The sequence below is a fragment of the Capra hircus genome, chromosome 17, assembly GCF_001704415.2.
Source record: "Capra hircus breed San Clemente chromosome 17, ASM170441v1, whole genome shotgun sequence".
Lineage (NCBI taxonomy): Eukaryota > Metazoa > Chordata > Mammalia > Artiodactyla > Bovidae > Capra > Capra hircus.
Genome location: NC_030824.1, coordinates 59150291 through 59172054, shown reverse-complemented (window position 1 = coordinate 59172054; position 21764 = coordinate 59150291). Strand labels below are relative to the sequence as shown.

At 40.4% G+C, this 21764-nt stretch overlaps 1 protein-coding gene across 5 annotated transcripts in view; it reads left to right on the top strand.

Annotated features, from left to right (window-relative positions):
* The window catches only part of SLC10A7 (solute carrier family 10 member 7), a 302825-nt gene that overhangs the window by 23686 nt on the left and 257375 nt on the right, over positions 1–21764 (top strand). For all 5 annotated transcript variants that reach the window (XR_001919409.1, XM_005691203.3, XM_013970505.2 and 2 more), the window contains one exon: positions 331–406. Coding sequence is in view for 4 of the 5 variants with exons in the window: in XM_005691203.3 (XP_005691260.1) it covers positions 331–406 (76 nt within the window). In the remaining variant the exon portion in view is untranslated. The remainder of the gene's footprint in view (positions 1–330; positions 407–21764) is intronic.

The following is a 21764-nucleotide window of genomic DNA, read 5'->3' as shown; positions in this document are numbered from 1 at the left end:
GATACCTGAACATAACTAAGCTTATATACACTTACCAAATGATAAACTGTTTGGGTTATTTTCGATCACCACACTCACCATAATCTGACTGTTTTTTGAATTGTATAAGAGCTTAAATAATTTTAAAAATGAGATCACTCAAATCTGTGGCATGGAGTGAGAGTTTCTACTAAGCCGCGTTGGCTCATACAGATTTGTCTGAACTCGACAGGACGTGTGCCCCAATAAATGTTCTCCTAGCTCTGCTGTTTTAGAATGAATGTAGTGAAAATTTTATAATTGGAAAAAAAAAGAAACCTACTTATAGTTGCTTTTTGTTTTCTATTTCAGGTTGCAGACAGTAGGTTGCATGCCTCCACCTGTGTCTTCTGCGGTGATATTAACCAAGGCAGTTGGTGGAAACGAGGTGAGTCATGGGACTAGCTTTTTTAAACATACGTGGGTGCTATCCTTTTATTTTATATTTTATTTTATGACAAAGGAATCACATCACAGAAAATGCTTAACTATAGCAGCTTATGAAAGAAGTGGGTAGATTCATGTGTTAGAAAGAGGCTAAAATTGACAATAATGAGTGGAATTTAGGATTTCAAGGAGAAGAGCAAGGGAGGTGAATGAAACAGAGATAGGTCGTGATTTTTCTATTTCAGTGAGCAATGAGGAGACAGAGGACAAAGAATCCAAGCCAAGGGGCTTTTACATCCAAGACTCGTGAACTGAGGACACCTGCTATGGCCATTCCTCAGCTCTTAAAAATATTTAGGGCAAACTACGGTCATGGAAAAAGGGTCAGTAAAAGTTTAATGGCAGGTGAAGATGGTATTAAACAAGGAGAAATGATGCCAGGTTTTTAAGATGAGTTCAGAGAAATTATCCTGGGGAACCGTAGCCAAAGAGGAGTGCTTATGTATCGGGATGGCAGTAGTCCATTGTGGGAGCTGCTTATAGGTGGTTCTTCTTGGCTGAGAGGCCCTGCGACTTTGTACCAAGGGACTCTGCTTTGTAGTCGCTTATTTCTCCTGATATCTTATCATTCAGAAAAGAATACAAATTTAAACATTTTTTAATTAATTCATGTATTTTTGGCCGTGCTGGGTCTCTGTTGCTGCGTGGACTTGCTCTAGTTGCGGCGAGCCCGGGCAGTTCTCTGGTTGTGGTGCTGGGACTTTTGGTTGCGGTGGCTTCTTTTATTGCAGAGTACGGGCTCTGAGCACCTGGGCTTCAGTAGTTGCAGCGCAGGGCTCAGTAGTTACAGCTTTCTGGCCCTACAGCTCGTGGTCAGGAGTCGTGGCACACAGACTTAGTTGCCCTGCAGCACGCGGGATCTTCCCAGCCCAGGGATTGAACCTGTGTCCCATGCGTTGGCAGGTGGATTCTTAACCACTCGACCATCAGGGTAGTCCAAGAAAAGAATACTTTTGAATGAGGCAGGATATATGTAATTTTAATTGGGGGATAATTGCTTTGCAATATTGTGTTGTTTTCTGTCATATATAGGCATGAGTCAGCCATAGGTATACATATATCCCCTCCCTCTTGAATCTCTCTTACCTCCCACGCTCATTGTGATTTTTATTTAATTTGTGTTACCCAGTGACTAATAATGGTGAGCATTTTTATCTTTCCACGTGCTAATTTGTTATCTATGTCTTCTTTTGGGAGATGTCTGCTAAAATTTTGCTTTTTACAAAATTGAGTGTTTTGCTTTCTTATTGATGAGCTTTGAGAGTTCTATATTCTGGATACAAGACCTTCATTATATATATATATATATGCCTTGTAAATGTTTTTCCTAGTCTGGTTTGTCTTTCATTTTCAAAGCAGTGTCTCTTGAAGAGCAGAATGGTGGTGAAGAAACTAATAGGTGGTTGGATTCTGTATTTATTGAGTTGGCCAAAAAGTTCATTTGGGTTTTTCCGTAATGTATTTTGAAGGCACAGGATATGCTGATGGATTGGATGTGGGGTGTGAGAGAAAGAAAGGGTCAAGAATGACTTCAAGGTTTTTGACTGAGCAGCTGGAAGGATGGAGTTTGCTGACGTGGAGAAGAGTGCTGTGTGACAGCAGATATGTGGGGTTGTTTAGTCTGGGTAGCCACAGTATACTGTGATAACTAAGAACTGCAAAATCTCAGTTAAGCATAAAGGGTTATTTCTTGCTAATGGTACCTGTCCCATGTGGGTCAGTGGGAAGATCTTTGCCATTACTAAGGAAACCTGGTTAGTGGAGGCTTATGTTTTGAAGGTACATCATCTGGATGGAGCACAAAGCATTTTAGGTGTGCCATAACAGAGATAGAGAGATTCAGTTCAGTTCAGTTCAGTCGCTCAGTCGTGTCCAACTCTTTGCGACCCCATGAATCGCAGCACACCAGGCCTCCCTGTCCATCAGCAACTCCCAGAGTTCACCCAAACTCATGTGCATCAAGTTGGTGATGCCATCCAGCCATCTCATCCTCTGTCGTCCCTTTCTCCTGCCCCTAATCCTTCCCAGCATCAGGGCCTTTTCCAATGAGCTTAGAGAATCACAAATGGACTTTTTATTTTTCAGTTGGAAGTGATATGTGGTGCTTCTGCTCACATTACATTGGCCAGAACAAGTCGTGTGGCCTTACCATATTCCTGTGCCCTCAAGGAGAGGGGAACTGGATTGATGAACACTTGTAATGTCAGCCATATGGTAAACATGGAGAACTTTTTTTTTTTTTTTGGTATGTTGAGATGCCTATTACATATCCAGCTGAAGATGTCAGTGAGCAATTATAGATACAAGGCTTGACAGTTGAGGGACTGGCCTAAACCTGGAGATGTAAATTAGGGCATCATCAATGAATAAATGATATTTAAAGCCAAGATTGTGTATGAGATTCCACAGACAGAAAAGAGCAAAGGTTCAAGGATGGAGCCTGGGGACCCTCCAACATTAAGAGGTTAAGGCAATGAGGAATAAGCAGCAAAGGCAACAGAGAGAGTATAATTAATCAGATTGAAGGAAAAACAAGAGAGCATGGTATCCAGGAAGCCAGGTGAAGAAGGGGTTTGAAGGAGGAGGATATGATGAGTGGTGTCAGATTCTGACACCAGTGCTTCCCAGATGGCGCTTGTGGTAAAAAACCTGTCTGCCAATGCAGGAGACTTAAGAGACTTGGGTTCGATCCCTGGGTAGGGAAGATCCCCTGGAGGAGGGCATGGCAATCCACTGTAGTATGCTTGCCTGGAGAACCCATAGGCAGAGGAACCTGGTGTGGTACAGTCTATAGGGTCCCAAAGAACTGGACATGACTGAAGCGACTTAACATGTATGCATGTCAGATTCTGCTGATGGGAGTTGTGTAAGTGAATTCTGAGAATTTACTGTGAAATTAAGCTATGCAGAGGTTACTGTTAATCTTTAACAGGCTGGTTTTGGTAGAGGGCAGGGGCAAAGGCTTGTTTGGAGTAGGCTTAAGGGAAACAGAAAGAGAAGAATTAGAGACAAGAAGTATAGACTGTGGTTATGATGTACTTTGTGATAAAAAGGAATAGAGAAATGGGGCTATTTTTAGAGAGAGGTGTGTGGTCAAGATTTACTCTTTCAGAAAGGACAGCATTTTCTATCATGATGGGAACTGTACAGTGGAGAGAGAGCTGTGGATTTAAGAGAGAGTGCTGGAGCAGTTTATTTGATCAAGTGAGAGAGAGTGATGTTGGGTTATATGAGCTTCAGTAGGAACTTAGACCATTTATTCATAATAACAGGAGGGAAGACAGAGTGCATGGCTATAGACCTGTGTAAATGGGTTGAGGGGGACACTTGGAAGTTTTATTCTGATGCCTTTTATTTTTTCGTTGCACGTGAGAATGAGGGTGGGGTAAATGCTATTCATGTTTCAGATGAGAAGAGAAAAGGTGGACTTGCCATGCAGATGAGAGTGAGTCACCTGGAGAGGATGCCAGTGTTGCCAGGTAGTACCAAGGACCGGCTGAGATCAAGCCCTGCCTTTAAAGTGAAGCCAGGCATCGTGGATGTGTGTTTTCTCTCAGTGTAGGAATGAAATTGGCAGATAACTAGATTTAACCAACATCTCATTATGCCAAGAGATTCTTTCAGTTGCCACATAATTAGTGAGGTAGGGAAGTTACGAAAGTCTTGGATTAGCGCCTGCTATGATTATCTATCTATTGCCTTGAAAGAATTTGAGGAAAGGGTTAATTTGTTTAACAGTGTCATTTATCTCTTTCTAATGTGATTCCCTTAAAAACCTTTTCTTTCTCAAATGACTTTTGGCAGAAGTTCAAAGATCACTCATTTTCTTGACATCAACATATGGCATTTGAACGTGTATCTACATGTTCATTCCCCAGTAGATAATTAAATTATTTACATTAATGTTGCATTTTAGGAATACTGAATTTATGTACATCTTCTTTGTCTTCTAACATCATTGGTCTAGTTCTTTAATGTTTATTATACAGTTTCATGATTATCAGGAATTTTTGAAGTACTGGAGAGTGAGACATAATTGTTCACAAATATTGAACACTGAGCTTCAGAAAAGAAGCTTGCAAAGTCCAGTTTGGTCATATCTTCTGATATGAAGTGAATAGACTCTTTTATTTTTATATGAAATTTTGGGAGAAAATGATCTGCACAAAGATGTTAGATAATTTTAAGTTTTAAGCCTTTCTAAAATTAATTGAAGAAAGTAAGGAAATCCACTAGACCATTCAGGTATGATCTAAATCAAATCCCTTACGATTATACAATGGAAGTGACAAACAGATTCAAGGCATTAGATCTGATAGACAGAGTGCCTGAAGAACTATGGACAGAGGTTCATGACATTGTACAGGAGACTATGCTCAAGAACATCCCCAAGAAAAAGAAATGCAAAAAGGCAAAATGGTTGTCTGGCGAGGCCTTATAAATACCTGTGAAAAGAAGAAAAGTGAAAGGCAAAGGAGAGAAGGAAAGATATACTCTTTGAATGCAGAGTTCCAAAGAATAGCAAGGAGAGTGAAGAAAGCCTTCCTCAGTGATCAGTGCAAAGCAATAGAGGAAAACAATAGAATGGGAAAGACTAGAGATCTCTTCAAGAAAATTAGAGATACCAAGGAAACATTTCATGCAAAGATGGGTACAAACAGAAACGGTATGGACCTAACAGAAGCAGAAGAGGTTAAGAAGAGGTGGCAAGAATACACAGAAGCATTATACAAAAAAGGTCTTCATGACCCAGATAACCACGATGGTGTGATCACTCACCTAGAGCCAGACATCCTGGAATGTGAAGTCAAGTGCGCCTTAGGAAGCATCACTACGTACAAAGCTAATGGGGGTGATGGAATTCCAGTTGAGCTATTTCAAATCCTAAAAGATGATGCTGTGAAAGTGCTGCACTCAGTATGCCAGCAAATTTGGAAAACTCACCAGTGTCCACAGGACTGGAAAAGTCAGTTTTCATTCCAGTCCCAAAAAAAGGCAATGGCAAAGAATGCTCAAACTACCGCACAATCACACTCATCTCACACGCTAGTAAAGTAATGCTCAAAATTCTCCAAGCCAGGCTTCAACAGTACATGAACTATGAACTTCCAGGTGTTCAAGCTGGATCTAGAAAAGGCAGAGGAACCAGAGATCAACTTGCCAACATCTGTTGGATCATAGAAAAAGCAAGAGAGTTCCAGAAAAACATCTGCTTCTGCTTTATTGCCTATGCCAAAGCCTTTGACTATGTGGATCACAACAAACTGTGGACAATTCTTCAAGAGATGGGGATAGCAGACTACCTGATCTGTCTCCTGAGAAATCTGTATGCAGGTCAAGAAACAACAGTTAGAACCGGACATGGAACAACAGACTGGTTCCAAATTGGGAAAGGAGTACGTCACAGCTTAATATTGTCACCTTGCTTATTTAACTTATATACAGAGTACATCATGAGAAATGCTGGGCTGGATAAAGCACAAGCTGGAATCAAGATTGCTGGGAGAAATATCAATAACTTCAGATATGCAGATGACACCACCCTTATGGCAGAAAGCAAAGAGGGACTAAAGAGCCTCTTGATGAAAGTGAAAGAGGAGAGTGAAAAAGTTGGCTTAAAGCTCAACATTCAGAAAACTAAGGTCATGGCACCTGGTCCCATCACTTCGTGGCAAATAGATGGGGAACCAATGGAAACAGTGACAGACTTTATGTTTTTGGGCTCCAAAATCACTGCAGATGGTGACTGCAGCCATGAAATTAAAAGACGCTTACTCCTTGGAAGAAAAGCTATGACCAACCTAGCAGCATATTAAAAAGCAGAGACATTACTTTGCCAACAAAGGTCCATCTAGTCAAAGCTCTGGTTTTTCTAGTAGTCATGTATGGATATGAGAATTGGACTGTGAAGAAAGCTGAGCACGGAAGAATTGATGCTTTTGAACTGTGGTGTTGGAGAAGACTCTTGAGAGTTCCTTGGACTGCAAGGAGGTCCAACCAGTCCATCCTAAAGGAAATCAGTCCTGAATGTTCATTGGAAGGACTGATATTGAAGCTGAAGCTCCAATACTGTGGCCACCTGATGCAATGAACTGACTCAGTGGAAAAGACCCTGATGCTGGGAAAGACTGAAGGCAGGAGGAGAAGGGGACAACAGAGGATGAGATGGTTGGATGGCATCACTGACTTGATGGACATGAGTTTGAGTAAGCTCTGGGAGTTGGTGATGGACAGGGAGGCCTGGCGTGCTGCATTCCTTGGGTCACAAAGAGTTGGACACGACTGAGCGACTGAACTGAACTGAACTGAAGATACTGTTATAAGGTAACTGAGGGTAGGCTATTGTTGAAATAGATGTAAGGGAGGCTTACTCTTTTGTACTGTATATTAGTAAAATCTTATCTAAGGATAGAAGGAGAAACTTTTGGTGCCTGTACATGAAAAGATTGATAAGTTGAGTCCAGTGTCGCGTGCCACTAGGTGAAGATTTTGATTCTATTCTCTGTGATTGTCTGCTCTGCCTTGTACACAGCAGTTCTGTACCCACACCAGTACGGGTACTGGGTACGTTTCCATGTTGCCGTGTTCTTTCCAACTGACCATCCTTTGCCATGTTTGTACATGGAAGAAAACATTTTTCCTTCTAGATTCTGTTATTTCTTGACATTGACTTTATGATCTCACATACTTATATATACATCTTTAATACTTGTATTTAGCATATGCTCTCATGGGTTAAAATGTGTCACTGTGTAGCCTATTTCTATTTAATGCTTTCGGGGATGTATGCAGATACAGTAGTGTCATTTGAAATGATTCTGTTCATTTATTTTGTAAAGTTGTTATATAATTTAGGAGGAATTTTTTTCTGTTACTTATATACCTCTCATTGTAAATGCCTTTTCCATAAGATTGGTGGTTATAGAAAAGGTTTTGTCATGAGTTGAAAGTTATTGCATCCCTTAAACTCACCTCTTGCCCTTTGCTGAGAATAGCGTTATTACTTTTTGGTAAAATTAAAGAACAATGTCTGTTTTGATAACTGACATTGTTGTTGATTCAGCGAGCCAACTATAATCATTCCAGTGGCCGCGGGCACTCAGCGTGTGTACAGAGTAGTGCGTGCGTGCTAGAATGCCAGCACGCCCTTGAAGTGTTAGAGGGAGACTGTTTAAGGGACTGAGAGTCTAATTTTGTGGCTTTTAAATTTTAAATTACTTTCATTTAAATATTAGAAACTTGGTTAGCTTCTTTTTTGTGATTGTTATTTATTCATTCCGGTGTTTGAAATGTGATTTTTCAAACTCCAGGGTAGTAGGGTGTGCGGTTCACATGGTCTGATTGGCGGTGATGGTGATTTTGTGTGTGTATGTATGTGTGTGCATGAAGTTTTAGTTCCTTTTTTGAATAATAGAGAAAGTGATGACTTGGTGAACCCTATTTTCATTGTCAGGTATAAAAAAGATAGATCAAAATGTTCTCTCTTCTATTCTAACTTGTGAGACATAGGATAAACATATTTTCTTTTTTTTTTTAAACTGTATACATTTCTGTTCCAACTGCAAAGTTTGGTGGTAAAAGACATGGTTTTTTTTTCCTCCAAAAGCCTTACCTAGGTTTTAAGCCTTATAGGATTTGCTAAGAGAATCATTGCACTCAAATTCGAGTAACTTCTACCTTTTAGTAACTACCACAGGGATTTCTTAAAGTTTCTTAAAAAAAAAAAAAAAACTGGAAAATAATTTCCTGAGTTTGGAGAGAAAGTATTATATGGTTTTCATGTTGTTGTTACAGAAGTATTTTTATTTCATTTGACACTTATACTGTTGTTTAATGAAAAAGCAAGAGGGGTAAGTGTTTGGGAAAAGATACACTGTTTTTTTACCTTGATATTTCATGTTTTTGCAAGCTGAAGAAGGGAAGGATTCAGCTAAAAGCCATTCCTCAAAATATGAAGTAAATATGAGGTCTTAATTCCAGAGTAAATTTCCAAAGCTGCATAACTTTGTAAAATTGTGTGAGTTTGGGCGATGAACCAAGTAGGAGAGAAATATAATCAGGGATTTCTTCCCTCAAATATTTGAAGGAAAAAGGAAATGAAAAGCATTATAAATTGTAGACAAATCAGAGCAAGTTAGGAAGAAATTTCTAGGCATATCTGAGAGTAATATTTTATGTTAAATACTTTGTTGTCTGTGTTAAGGCTAAACCTGATAATTTGAACCATGAAAATAAGACACCATCACCACTAAAGGAGTATATTAATTATAGGCATGTTATTTATGTTGGTTTATTTTTTTGTTTGTCTTTCAAAGTGAATTCTGTAGATCGCCCACATCTGCATTACCTGGGGTGATTAGAAAAAATAAAATAAAATCCCTTATCTCCACTTTAGACCTGTTGAATTAAAATGTATAGTTGATAGGCCTCAGGATTTTCGTCCTTCTTCTTTCTTTCCTTTATTAAAATTATGAAATAGCATACCTACAGAAGGTACATAAAACATAAATACAGTTTAAGGCATAATAATAAACACCCCTGTGCCCATCGTTTAGCTTTAGAAATAGGATATGATAGTCAGCAGTAGTTCAGCACCCTCTTCATGTAGGCAGTGCCTTCTACCATAGGGAGTCAAAAAGGAGACTAAGATTTGGGGTCTGCCTTCCAGAAAGTTTTCATGGAGTGTGATGTTACACTATTCAAAACCTCTATTTCATGGTATAAACCTCAAAAAAATAGGCAAAACATACTAGAATGGCTTTACATTGTCCCATATCATTAAAATCATTGTTTTTCTTCTTTAGTTTAAAAAAATTCCAAGAGGTACCCCAAAAGAGTTCAGCCTCCTTCAGCTCTGTGGGGCAGAATGCAGTTCCATTTGGGATCTGGACTGTGTTTGTTCCTGTAGGCATTTAGGGTATCTGCTTGTTTAGTTAAGATGGTGTGCTTCTTTTAATATAAATAGATTTAGCTGACATTTTTGTTGTATTTTAGTTAGCGGGCTGAAGGATTTTAGAACCCTTTGATAGTCATACGGAATTCTAAGTACATTTTAAAGAAAAGTTTTTATTTCAGGTAGGTACAAAGGTGACAAGTTGAAAGTGTGTGTGTGTGTGTGTGCATGTGTGTGCATGCACGCATGTGCGCTTAATTTCAGCAATAGGGTTATTGCCCAAATCTCTTCAAAGAAAACTGAATAGTGTCTCCTGAGCAAAGAAAATTATTACATGTGGTGAACTCTTTAAGTCATTGACGAAGGTCATGGCAGTCTGAGTGTATTTAAAAAAGGTTTTCTATCTGCTTGGAAAGCAAATGAAGCACTCATTATGAACTTAAAAATTATAGCTATGAGATTTTTGCTAGAGGTGAAAGATCAAGATCATCACAGCCCAAACGGAGCCGGAAAGTTCAATTTCTGGCTGATCAGCAAGGCATGAAACATTTCAGGGTTATTTTGCATTATCAGTGGGGAGTTGATCTTGCTAATCCAATGCATGAAGATAAGATTCACTGAAACATTTATTAAGGCATTTAGAGTAGATCTGATCAGCAGAGAGAAGACTTGAAGTGAGAAGGAAATCTGATCTGCCAGTCACTGTCTTAGCTTCAGCTGCCACTGGGCTTCGGTGTGCCTTGCCTTTCTCTTCTGTGAAATGGACTTGATCACTGCCTTTGCTGGGCTTCCCACGTAGCACTAGTGGTAAAGAACTTGCCTGCTGCTGCAGGAGGCAGAGGAGACACAGGTTCAACCCCTGGGTCGAGAAAATCCCCTGGAGGAGGACATGGCAACCCACTCCGGTATTCTTGCCTAGAGAATCCCATGGACAGAGGAGCCGGAAGATGAGAGATTGCAGAGTGGGACACAACTGAAGCGGCTTAGTACACACACACTGCCTTTGCTTGGAGTGAGAGTTTAATGGTTTTTTGGAGCAATCGTGTACAGCCTGAAAATGGCTGTCAATGTTGAGCACTCTAGCAAGCTGGCCTGTTTGTACTTTCTATGCTGCAGCCATTTTTGGGGGCTCCAGAATCACTGCAGATGGTGACTGCAGCCACGAAACTAAAAGACCCTTACTCATTGGAAGAAAAGTTATGACCAACCTAGACAGCATATTAAAAAGCAGAGACATTACTTTGCCAGCACAGGTCCATCTAGCTAAGGCTATGTTTTTTCCGGTAGTCAAGTATGGATGTGAGAGTGGAACTATAAAGAAAGCTGAGTGCTGAAGAAGTGATGCTTTTGAACTGTGGTGTTGGAGAAGACTCTTGAGAGTCCCTTGGACAGCAAGGAGATCCAACCAGTCCATCCTAAAGGAGATCAGTCCTGAATATTCATTGGAAGGACTGATGTTGAAGCTGCAACTCCAATACTTTGGCCACCTGATGCAACGAACTGACTCATTTGAAAAGGCCCTGATGCTGGGAAAGATTGAAGGTGGGAGGAGAAGAGGACGACAGAGGATGAGATGGTTGGATGGCATCACTGACTCAATGGACATGAGTTTGAGTAAACTCTGGGAGTTGGTGATGGACAGAGAAGCCTGGCGTGCTGCAGTCCGTGGGGTCACAAAGAGTCAGACAAGACTGAGAAACTGAACTGAACTAAACTAAACACTCCAGCCTCCTAGGCTCTCTGGGAGGTGGTAACAGTGTTTCCTCTTTGACAGATGAAAGAACAGAAGTCATAGCAGCAAGGAATTCCATGTCCATGTGCATCTTCCGTCTCTACCTTTTATCTTGAGTCTCATTTTCTGGATTGGGTTAGCATTCTTACGAGCCCTTGAATGAGTTAACTGTGTTTGTTTGAAGCTGCTATACAACTGGCTTGAAACATATCCAGATTTCCCAAGATTCTTTGTGTAACTTAGAATTCCTTCATCTCTTTATGCCTCAAATTAGAATTCCTCATACCTTAATGCCTCTCGAATTGTCTTCCTTTTGTACCACTCTAACCAAATGAGTCCTCTCAGTGGTTGGCCGTGGAATCTCTTCACCAAACGCAGGGGCCAGTTCTCGGTTCTCACCCTCCGTGACCTGACGGCAGCCTGTGACCCCGTGGCTACTTGCCTCCACCTTCCTTTTCCTTCCCTGACCCTCTTCTCTCCTCATTCTGCCCCTACATCTCTCATCTCTCCTTTTCCTATCTAGCTCCTCTCCATATGAATGGGAGAGTCTACCAGGGACTTGATCTTGAAACTCCCTGTTCCACATCGCTAGAGTCCTGTTTCTGACTCTTTCTATAGATGAAGTCATTTGACCTCCAGCTTTGGGTCCTGCTCTGCCTCGGATCCAAGGACCACTCCTGATCTTGGGTAAGAAGTACTTTAAACAACACCAGCTGGACGTGCTGAGGCTCAGCATCACCACCTGTGCAGACCTTTTAGCCAAGGATACACTTGCCAGGCAATCAGAGCAGGTGTTTGATTCCCCCTTTTGCTGCTGCTCACCTAGTAGTGCTCACCAGGTAAGCCCTGGACCTCTCTGAGCCTTGGTTTTCTCATTTGCGGAGCAATAGTATTTGCATCCTTATTTCATATGTTTGCTTACAAGAATCTCATGAAATCATATGCAGAAGTACTTACAAGTTGTGAGGAAATGTATCAAGCAGGCATCAGCATTATCCTCATTGTAGAGGTTTGTCACTGATGAAATCACCTAGTTTAGAGAGTCTTTATCATTGCTTCCTCAAAGTTTGCTCTAAGTTCATTCATTTACTCTATTCTTTTTTCTTCTGAACTTTTTGTTTTTTATTGGGGTATAGCCACTTAACAGTGTTGTGATAGTTTCAGCTGAACAGTGAAGGGACTCAGCCGTACGTATACTTGTATACATTCTGTCCCAAACCCACCTCCCATCCAGGCTGCCACATAACATTGAGTGGGATTCCATGTGCTACACAATAGGTCTTTCTATCCACTTTAAATACAGCTGTGTGTATATGACCATCCCAAACTCCCTAACTGTTCCTTCCCTCCTGGCAGCCTTCAGTTTGTTTTCTAAGTCTGTGTGTGTTTTTTTGTTTTGTAAGTAAGTTCATTGTGTCGTTTCTTTTCAGATTCCACATATAAGGGGTGTCATATGATATTTCTCCTCTGTCTGATTTTCCACTCACTATGACACTCTCTAGGCCCACCATGTTGCTGCCAGTGGCATTCTTTCTTTCTTTTTAATGGCTGACTAATATTCCCTTGTATATTTTTACCACATCTTTTTTTTTTTTTTAAACACATCTTCTTTATCCATTCTTCTATCAGTGGACGTTTAGGTTGCTTCCGTGTCTTGGCTGTTGTAAACAGTGCTGCAATGAACATCGGGGTAAATGTATCCTTTCAGATCATGTCCTTTTTTTTTTTTCCTGGATACATGCCCAAGAGTGGGATTGCAGGATCATCTGGTAGCTCTATTTTCATTTTCTTACGGAACCTCCATACTGTTCTCCATAGTGGTTGTAACAGCTTACATTCCTGCCAACAGTGTAGGAGGGTTCCCTTCTCTGTACATCCTTTCCAGCATTTATTGTTTGTAGATATTTTGATGATATCTATTCTGGCTGGTGTAAGGTGATACCTCATTGTAGTTTTGATTTACATTTTTCTAATCATTAGTGATGTTGGAAATCTTTTCATGTGTCTGTTGGTCATCTGTATGCATTCATTTACTCTATTCATTAATCACTCAAAATATATGTTGAATGCTTGTTATAGCTTCCTACATTATGGTACCTTCATATAATTTTCAGTTGAGTAAGTAATATAAAACATAAACCATAAAGTACAACATGAGGATGGGATTTAAATAAATTTACAAGATGGTGGATTTTAAAATAAATGTAACAAACTGGGTAATTCCAGTTTGTTAGTTTGTATCATAGGTCCTTAACACTTTTGTATAAATATTTCTTACTATAATATGGAATATTCATTTTAGATATCCAAGATTACTCCCTCTGGGAATTAAAGGGCACAGGAAGTCAAATTAGTTATGGAAAGATTGCTTTGGGAATTTAGAACCAGATAAAGGGGATTGAACAGGCTTGTTGTAGGATGTTTCCTCCAAAGTGTAAAGCCTGGAAAACCATCCCAGTTCCATTCCAACTGACAAACAGACCACAGAAACAATCAGCTACCACGTGTCCTTTGAACAGTTCTTCATAAACATTGGACATTTGTTATCTAGTTATTGTTCAATATCAGATTGTTTGTATATGTTATGAATAACAAAATTTTTTAATAATTTGATTTATTTCTATTGTTACATTTTAATAATCAAACTTTCTTTTTTAGGGAGGTACCCTGGGTCCATTAATGATTTTGAGGAAACACTAGTCTAAACAACTACACATTCATAGCTTTTTTCTTAGTTAATCTTATTTGATTAATGTTCCTGTTTGTTATATCATAGTGCAGAAAATTTTATTATTTATACCTTCATTTCCAAATTGTGGGCAGGTACCGTCTTTAGGTTCTTTGGCTTATATGTGCATTGACTATCTGCCAGTTACATATATATTTGTATATATTTATAAAGTTGTTACTATTGAAAAGAGATTTAGTCTCAGTAATTTTTTCAACCATGGAGTATGGGAATATTCATAAGTTACATCTGAGAAGACTTTGTCTCTTCTCTCAGCCTCACTGCTCATTAGCTCTTTGATTTTGGGTGTTCTTTTTCAGCTTTTTCATCAGTGGTATATAGGCAAGGTTGTTTTACATGAACATACTTTGGGAAAACATATTTATGAGGCCCTATATAAGTAAGAGGAAGTAATCTGTCATTTTAAGCTGTTGCTTCTTACTGAAATATGATCTACTTTCTTGCATCAATTGTGGATCTTTATTCTTTCTCAGTTTACTCCCCCTATGAGATTATCCACCTAATAACAGAATTACATTACCCATTTATCTTTCACGTGAAAGTGTTTAGCATCTATCTGTCTATAAGAGTCAAGTATAATCTCTATTGCAATGCTACAAACTCTGGAAATGACTCTTTTAAACTTTACTTTCCTTATGAAGATATCAAACTGTGTCTTCTAAGCATCTAATGAGAACATCTTGCTTAGTGCAGTTAAGATTTTTCAAGCAATTATTCATGACCAAGAACACTTGGACCCAAACTAATGGTCTGAATATATTGAGCGAACTGAGTTGCATTCTAATCAAGTGCCAAGGTATTAGACCTGCAGGGCCCTTTAAATGAGTGATTTTCATTAAAGTGCACACACACACAATCCACAGCTAGAAATGGAAAAGTTTCTTGTGTAACGCACTTTCTCTGCTCCCTCTCATGCCTTCTCCCCTTCGCCTTCCTTCTCTTCCTCCGCCTCCACCTCTCTTTCTCTTCCTTTTCCTTCGCTTTCTTTAATTTTGGAAAAGAAATGCCATTTCACTAAATTGATCTTGTGAACTACAGTTTGAAAAACACTACCCTAAGCTGTAGTGGAAATGTGCCATCCCCGTTTCCTCCTGAGCAACTTTGATCCTCTGGACAGACTTTCCAGCTTTTGGTGTATTCTCCAGGAGATTCCTGGCTTCCTGTTACTTGCAGACAGTTCCTTTGGTGTTGACCCTCAGACCCGTTTGAGAACTTTGCGTTCCTGAGAAAATCTCCTGCTGTTCGTGGCCAGCTCCCTTGACCAATCTGTTTCCTTAATAGGGACCTCCTCCTCATCTTCCAATATCTGCCAGGGCATGTCCTGCCCATCGGTCAAGGCCCAGCTCAAATTACCATTTCCCTCTCAAGAAGGAGGGCTTCCCAGGTGGCTCAGTGGTAAAAAAAAAAAAAAAAAAAAAATCCACCTGCCAATGCAGGAGACGTACAGATGCAGGTTCAATCCCTGGGTTGGGAAAATCCCTGGAGAAGGAAATGGCAACCCACTCCAGTATTCTTATCTGGGAAATTCCATGGACAGAGGGAGACTGGCGGGCTACAGCCCACCGGGTTGTAAAGAATCGGGTACGACTTAGCAACCAAACAACTAAAACAAACGGCTCTCAAGAAGGCTGGCAGATGTCCAGGCAGAATTATTCATCTTTTCTTCTTTCCACAGTAGAGACTGTTTTTGTACCCTTAATCAGATACTTTTCAGTGTATTTGGCTCTGTAATCAATTTTTGAGTTTTCTCGGCAGGAACTGCTTTTTATTGTATCCCTTTAATACAGTAGAAGAGTATCAGTAATAAAAATGGCAAAGAATGGGGGAAGCTAGAGAAGGATTCTGAATTCCCCTTAGTCACACAATGGTCCCAGCAGAGTTGTTCAGAACAGTGATGAGGTCACTTACATTGCAGTCATTTCCACAAGTATATGTTCTCTATCTCTCCTTCAAGGATGTTTTTGTATATTAACTGTGCCAGAATAAAGTGGGCTAGCGTGGAACAATGTTCTATCTACATTAGACACATGTTCTCATGAATGCAAGTACATTTTAGATCCCATTCAGAGTGCTTATTGTGGGAAATCTTTGAAGTTTATGCACCATAGTGTTTTTTATTCATGGTCCTTTAGATCTGGACTCTGAGATGGTATTATTTCCAAGTTCCTGTCCAATTATGATTACATTAAGTTTGTATTGTTTGAGAATGATATACTTTCTCAAATAGACAAATCATGATAGTTTAATAGTCTGAGAAACTAGCTGTATAAGGCAAAGTATATTTATATATACTAATCTTTTTTCTCCCAGTAATCTTGATTCCAGCTTGTGCTTCATCCAGCCCAGCGTTTCTCATGATGTACTCTGCATATAAGTTAAACAAGCAGGGTGACAATATATAGCTTTGACATACTCCTTTTCCTATTTGGAACCAGTCTGTTGTTCCATGTCCAGTTCTAAATGTTGCTTCCTGACCTGCATATAGGTTTCTCAAGAGGCAGGTCAGGTGGTCTAGTATTCCCATCTCTTTCAGAATTTTCCACAGTTTATTGTGATCCACACAAAGGCTTTGGCATAGTCAATAAAGCAGAAATAGATGTTTTTCTGGAACTCTCTTGCTTTTTCAATGATCCAGCGGATGTTGGCAATTTGATCTCTTGTTCCTCTGCCTTTCCAAAAACCAGCTTGAACATCTGGAAGTTCACGGTTCACATATTGCTGAAGCCTGGCTTGGAGAATTTTGAGCATTACTTTACTAGCGTGTGAGATAAGTGCATTTGTGCGGTAGTTTGAGCATTCTTTGGCATTGCCTTAAATATCAATAACCTCAGATATGCAGATGACACCACCCTTATGGCAGAAAGTGAAGAGGAACTAAAAAGCCTCTTGATGAAAGTGAAAGAGGAGAGTGAAAGAGTTGGCTTAACGCTCAACATTCAGAAAACGAAGATCATGGCATCTGGTCCCATCACATCATGGGAAGTAGATGGGGAAACAGTGGAAACAGTGTCAGACTTTATTTTTGGGAGCTCCAAAATCACTGCAGACGGTGACTGCAGCCATGAAATTAAAAGACGCTTACTCCTTGGAAGAAAAGTTATGACCAACCTAGATAGCATATTAAAAAGCAGAGACATTACTTTGCCAACAAAGGTCCGTTTAGTCAAGGCTATGTTTTTTCCACTGGTCATGTATGGATGTGAGAGTTGGACTGTGAAGAAGGCTGAGTGCCAAAGAATTGATGCTTTTGAACTGTGGTGTTGCAGAAGACTCTTGAAAGTCCCTTGGACTGCAAGGAGATCCAACTAGTCCATCCTAAAGGAAATCAGTCTTGAATATTCATTGGAAGGACTGATGTTGAAGCTGCAACTCCAGTACTTTGGCCACCTCATGCGAAGAGTTGACTCATTGGAAAAGACTCTGATGCTGTGAGGGACTGGGGGCAGGAGGAAAAGGGGATGACAGAGGATGAGATGGTTGGATGGCATCACCAACTTGATGGACGTGAGTCTGAGTGAACTCCAGGAGTTGGTGATAGACAGGGAGGCCTGGCATGCTGCGATTCATGGGGTCGCAAAGAGTTGGACACGACTGAGCAACTGAACTGACTGAACTGACTGACTGAATCTTTTTCAAGTGCATGATGAGTTAGCTATGAAAAATGCTTTTCAACTTTTGTGGCCCTCCTTATCAAGGACATGAATTTGAGGAAACTCTGGGAGATAGTGAAGGACAGGGGATCCTGATGTGCTGCAGTCCATGGGGTTGCAAAGAGTCAGACACAACTTAGTGACTGATAACATTATCAAGAACAGCTGGGACCAACGTGCCTTAATTCTTGTTTGAGTTCACACTAAGTCCTTGTCAAAATAAGCCATCGTAAACACTCGTTCATTATATTTGTGCAGCGGAGTTGCTGGCATGCATTTATTTTTTTTGTTCCTCCAGCATTTGATGTTTCCATTTCCCCAATAATATTAATTACCAACTGCTCTCCTGTGTGTTTGCATACTTGCTCTTAAAGGTGGGATGCATAGTCACATTTTCAGATGAAAAATGAGAGCTGGCATTAAAATTAAAACAGTTCTACCATGCTCAAGTAGTTTATAAAGAGAGAGACGTAAGTTCTGTTGGTTTTATATCATCATCTTTTTGTAGATAACCCAAAATGGAATTTTGTTTGTTTTTTACATTTTTTGCTTTTGGCTGCACTGGGTCTTCATTAATTCTCTCTCTAGTTGTGGCACGGAGAAGGCAATGGCACCCCACTCCAGTACTCTTGCCTGGAAAATCCCATGGACAGAGGAGCCTGGTAGGCTGCAGTCCATGGGGTTGCTAAGAGTCGGACACGACTGAGGCGACTTAGCAGCAGCAGCAGCTGGTTGTGGCATGAGGGGGCTTCTCTTGTTGCAGAGCATGGACTCTAGAGTGTAGAGGGGGCTTCTGTAGTTGCAGCACGTGAGCTTTGTTGCCTCACGGCATGTGGGATCTTAGTTCCCCAACCAGGGATTGAACGCACATGCAATGGATTAGAAGATGGATTCTTAACCACTGGACCACCAGGAAAGTCCCCCCAAGTGGAATTTTCACTGGAGGAATTATATAGTTCTCTTTGAAATTTTTTTTATTTTCAAGTTGTGTTTGAAATACTTCCGAGGGTAATAAAATAGCCTGCTTCAGGAAACAGTTTGCCTGTGGTTGATGGAGTTTCACAACTTTAGGCCCAATTCATTATAAATTGATTGTCAATAGAGAAAGAGGAAAGGAGTTAATTGAGTTAGAAGATTGTTTGCTTAGTTAAAGGAGCCTTTTACTGGTTGGAAGAAGCCTGACCTCAGGTTTTACAAAGCCTCTTAGGGATGTGAAGAACTGCTAGGATTTTCTCCATACTTTCCCTATTTCTGACCTGGAAGAGGAAAAAAGGGCACCGCAGGACGATGGAATGATGCAGGACCTCAGCAAAGCACAATTCCAGGAAACACTCTTAACTTTTGTGGACAATTCCTCTGCGCTGAGTGCATTTATTTAGCTGCTGATCCACACAGCAGGAGATGACTGCAATCACAGTAAGGTCTTGCCATCCAAATAATAACATCCCCGTGTGTTTATAGGTCATGGTACGTGACAATCCTGTTTTCAGTGCTTTATATATTTACTTACTCCTTTAAGCCTTTTAACAACACTTGAGCTAGGTACTATTATTATCTCCATTTTATACATGGACTTCCCTGGTGGCTCAGACAGTAAAGCGTCTGCCTGCAATGCGGAATACTTGGGTTCGATCCCTGAGTCGGGAAGATCCCCTGGAGAGGGAAATGGCAACCCATTCCAGTACTCTTGCCTGGAAAATTCCATGGACAGAGGAGCCTTGTAGGCTACAGTCCATGGGGTCACAAAGAGTCGGACACGACTGAGCAACTTCACTCACTCACTCAAGCTGATTCAAAAAGAGATTCAGAAACTGGCCCAGGATTATGTAGCGCAAAAGAGGAAGAGCAAGGATGTAAACCCAGGCACCCAGCTTTCAGCGCATGTGCTCCTAATACTAAATTCTCAGTTAACACTAGAGGTCAGATGCATGGCACCCAAAGCTCTCCGTCTACACATGGCTTAGTGCCCAAACTACTCAGGTAAGAAAATTAAGGGTTGATTTAGGAGTAGACTAAGTAGAGGGTAGCTAAAAATAATTGAGTCACGTAAAACACTAAGAAGTTGTGTAGATACTGGTGTTCCTACTTGACTGTGAGTCTCCCTTCAGGAAGCGTTCCTATCTCTCCGCCAGGTTCTGCGGTTCTTACCCCATCAGGGCACATGTAGCACAGTGTATTGTAAATGCTTGTGTTTCTCACAGCCATCATTAGATGACAGGAAATGTGTATTTCTTATTCACAGTTGTATCCTGTGTCTGGCGCACCATTTGGCATGTATTGGGGTCACAGTAAATATATTTGCATAGATTAATACTTTGAAGGATTTTGTTTAAATATAGCCCTATGAGTGTCTTGATTTAAATGCCTATTAAAGCAATAATTCATATCTAGTTTTACTTTGTCCAGTGTTAAGCGAACTTTTATAGAAGAATCAAATTTTTGTAGAAAAACCAAGATATTTAATTGGCTGTCTCTTGTAATATTTTGACTTTTCTCAATTATTTACACCTGTTCTGCTTTGTTTAAGCATCAGCAGCCACAACAACTTCCATGGTGGCAGCCTCCAAGATGTCTGGCATAATGCCTAGAAGGAAATAAAAGATTTCTAGTGCTTGGAAGGGAATAAAAGGCTTTCGTATGGTTGATTTGGCCTGGAAGGGGAATAAAAGACTTCTATGGGGTTGATCTTGCATTTTCAAACCTGTTAGGTGATGAAAAACATGCACAAACATTTTAGTAGCTGAATGGGACCTTTTAGTCTATTTTCTTCCCTTTTGAATTTTGGATGCTGTTTAGTAAATATCTCATGTGGGAAAATGATTTTGACATTAGAGACATGGGTATATTTATTTGCAAGACTGATGAGGTAAGTTTTTTTTCCCCTTTTTTAAAATAAATAGTGATTTCTGTATAGAAGTTTCAGTATACAGTTCACCATTTACAGCATAGGAGTTAGGGGTGCCAACCCTCCTTGAAGTTGAGATCCATGTATAATTTGTAGTCAGACCTGTATCCTTGGTTCCTCTGTATCCATGGACCCGACTCTGTCCACACATCCACGAGTCCAACCAATCACTGATCATTAGTATGGTAGTGGTGGTTGCTAAGTTGTGTCTGACTCTTTGCGACCCCATGGACTGTAGCCCACCAGGCTCCTCTGTCCATTGGGTTTTCTAGGCAAGAATACTGGAGTGAGTTGCCATTTCCTTCTCCAGGGGATCTTCCCGACCCAGGGATCAAACCTGCATCTCCTGCATTGTAAGTGGATTCTTTACCACTGAGCCGCCAGGGAAGCCCAATCACCTAGTATGGTAGCACAATAAATACTGTAGTATTTACTATTGGGAAAAGCCTGCATATAAGTGGACACGGGGAGTTCAAATCATGGTTCAAGGGTCAACTGTATATAGAATTAAAGTATATGTGACTACTTCTTTAAATCTTCTCCTATTGTGATAAATACATTTATTTTGCATATCTTATGAAATACTTTTACCTGTATTTTCTTTTTTAACCTCCCAACAATTATATGAAGTAGGTAGGACTGGTGTTATGTTATCTTGATTTTTGTAGTTGGTCAAATTAGGATTTGGAGGTGAGTTGACTTGTCAGACAGCTGGGAAGCACAGACTCCTTTTCCAGGACACTTTCATCCTTTTATACAATATCTTAAGCAAAGCCAATAAAACTCCAGAAGTCAGTCACATAAGAAGGTACTCTTGAATCTTGTGTTGGCTCCTCATTAAAGGTGGATGGCTTGAAATTTTTCTGAGAGATGAATGTCAGTGTACCATTGAATTAAAATAAATTATTGAGCACTTGTAATTTATAGAACACTGAGCTAGTATTTTGTGGAATGGGGAGGCAGAATACAAAGAGGATGCAATGTTGTCTGCTTTCAGAGAGGTTGGTAATGAAATGGAGAAAACTGGGTGTATGAAATCATAAGTGTGGCAAGTGAGCAAGTGGGGTAAGTCAAGAGGGAGCAGAGGAGGGCCCTAGGGCTTCAGCCGGTCCCGTGGGTCCTGGTTGGTAAGTTGGTTCTTGGAAGTGATAGACTCTCAGATTCTCTCCTAGGAGTTAGGGCATCTTTTCAAAGGCCTCCCTTCTTAGTGGGGTTAAGGTAACACATGGGTTGGAGAGTCTGAGAATGGACGGGCCTGATGGAAGCGCTTAGTGCATGTATGTGTGTGCTTAGTCACTCAGTCGTGCCTGACTCTTTGCCACCCTCTGGACTGTAGCTCACCAGGCTTCTCTGTCAATGGGATTTTTCAG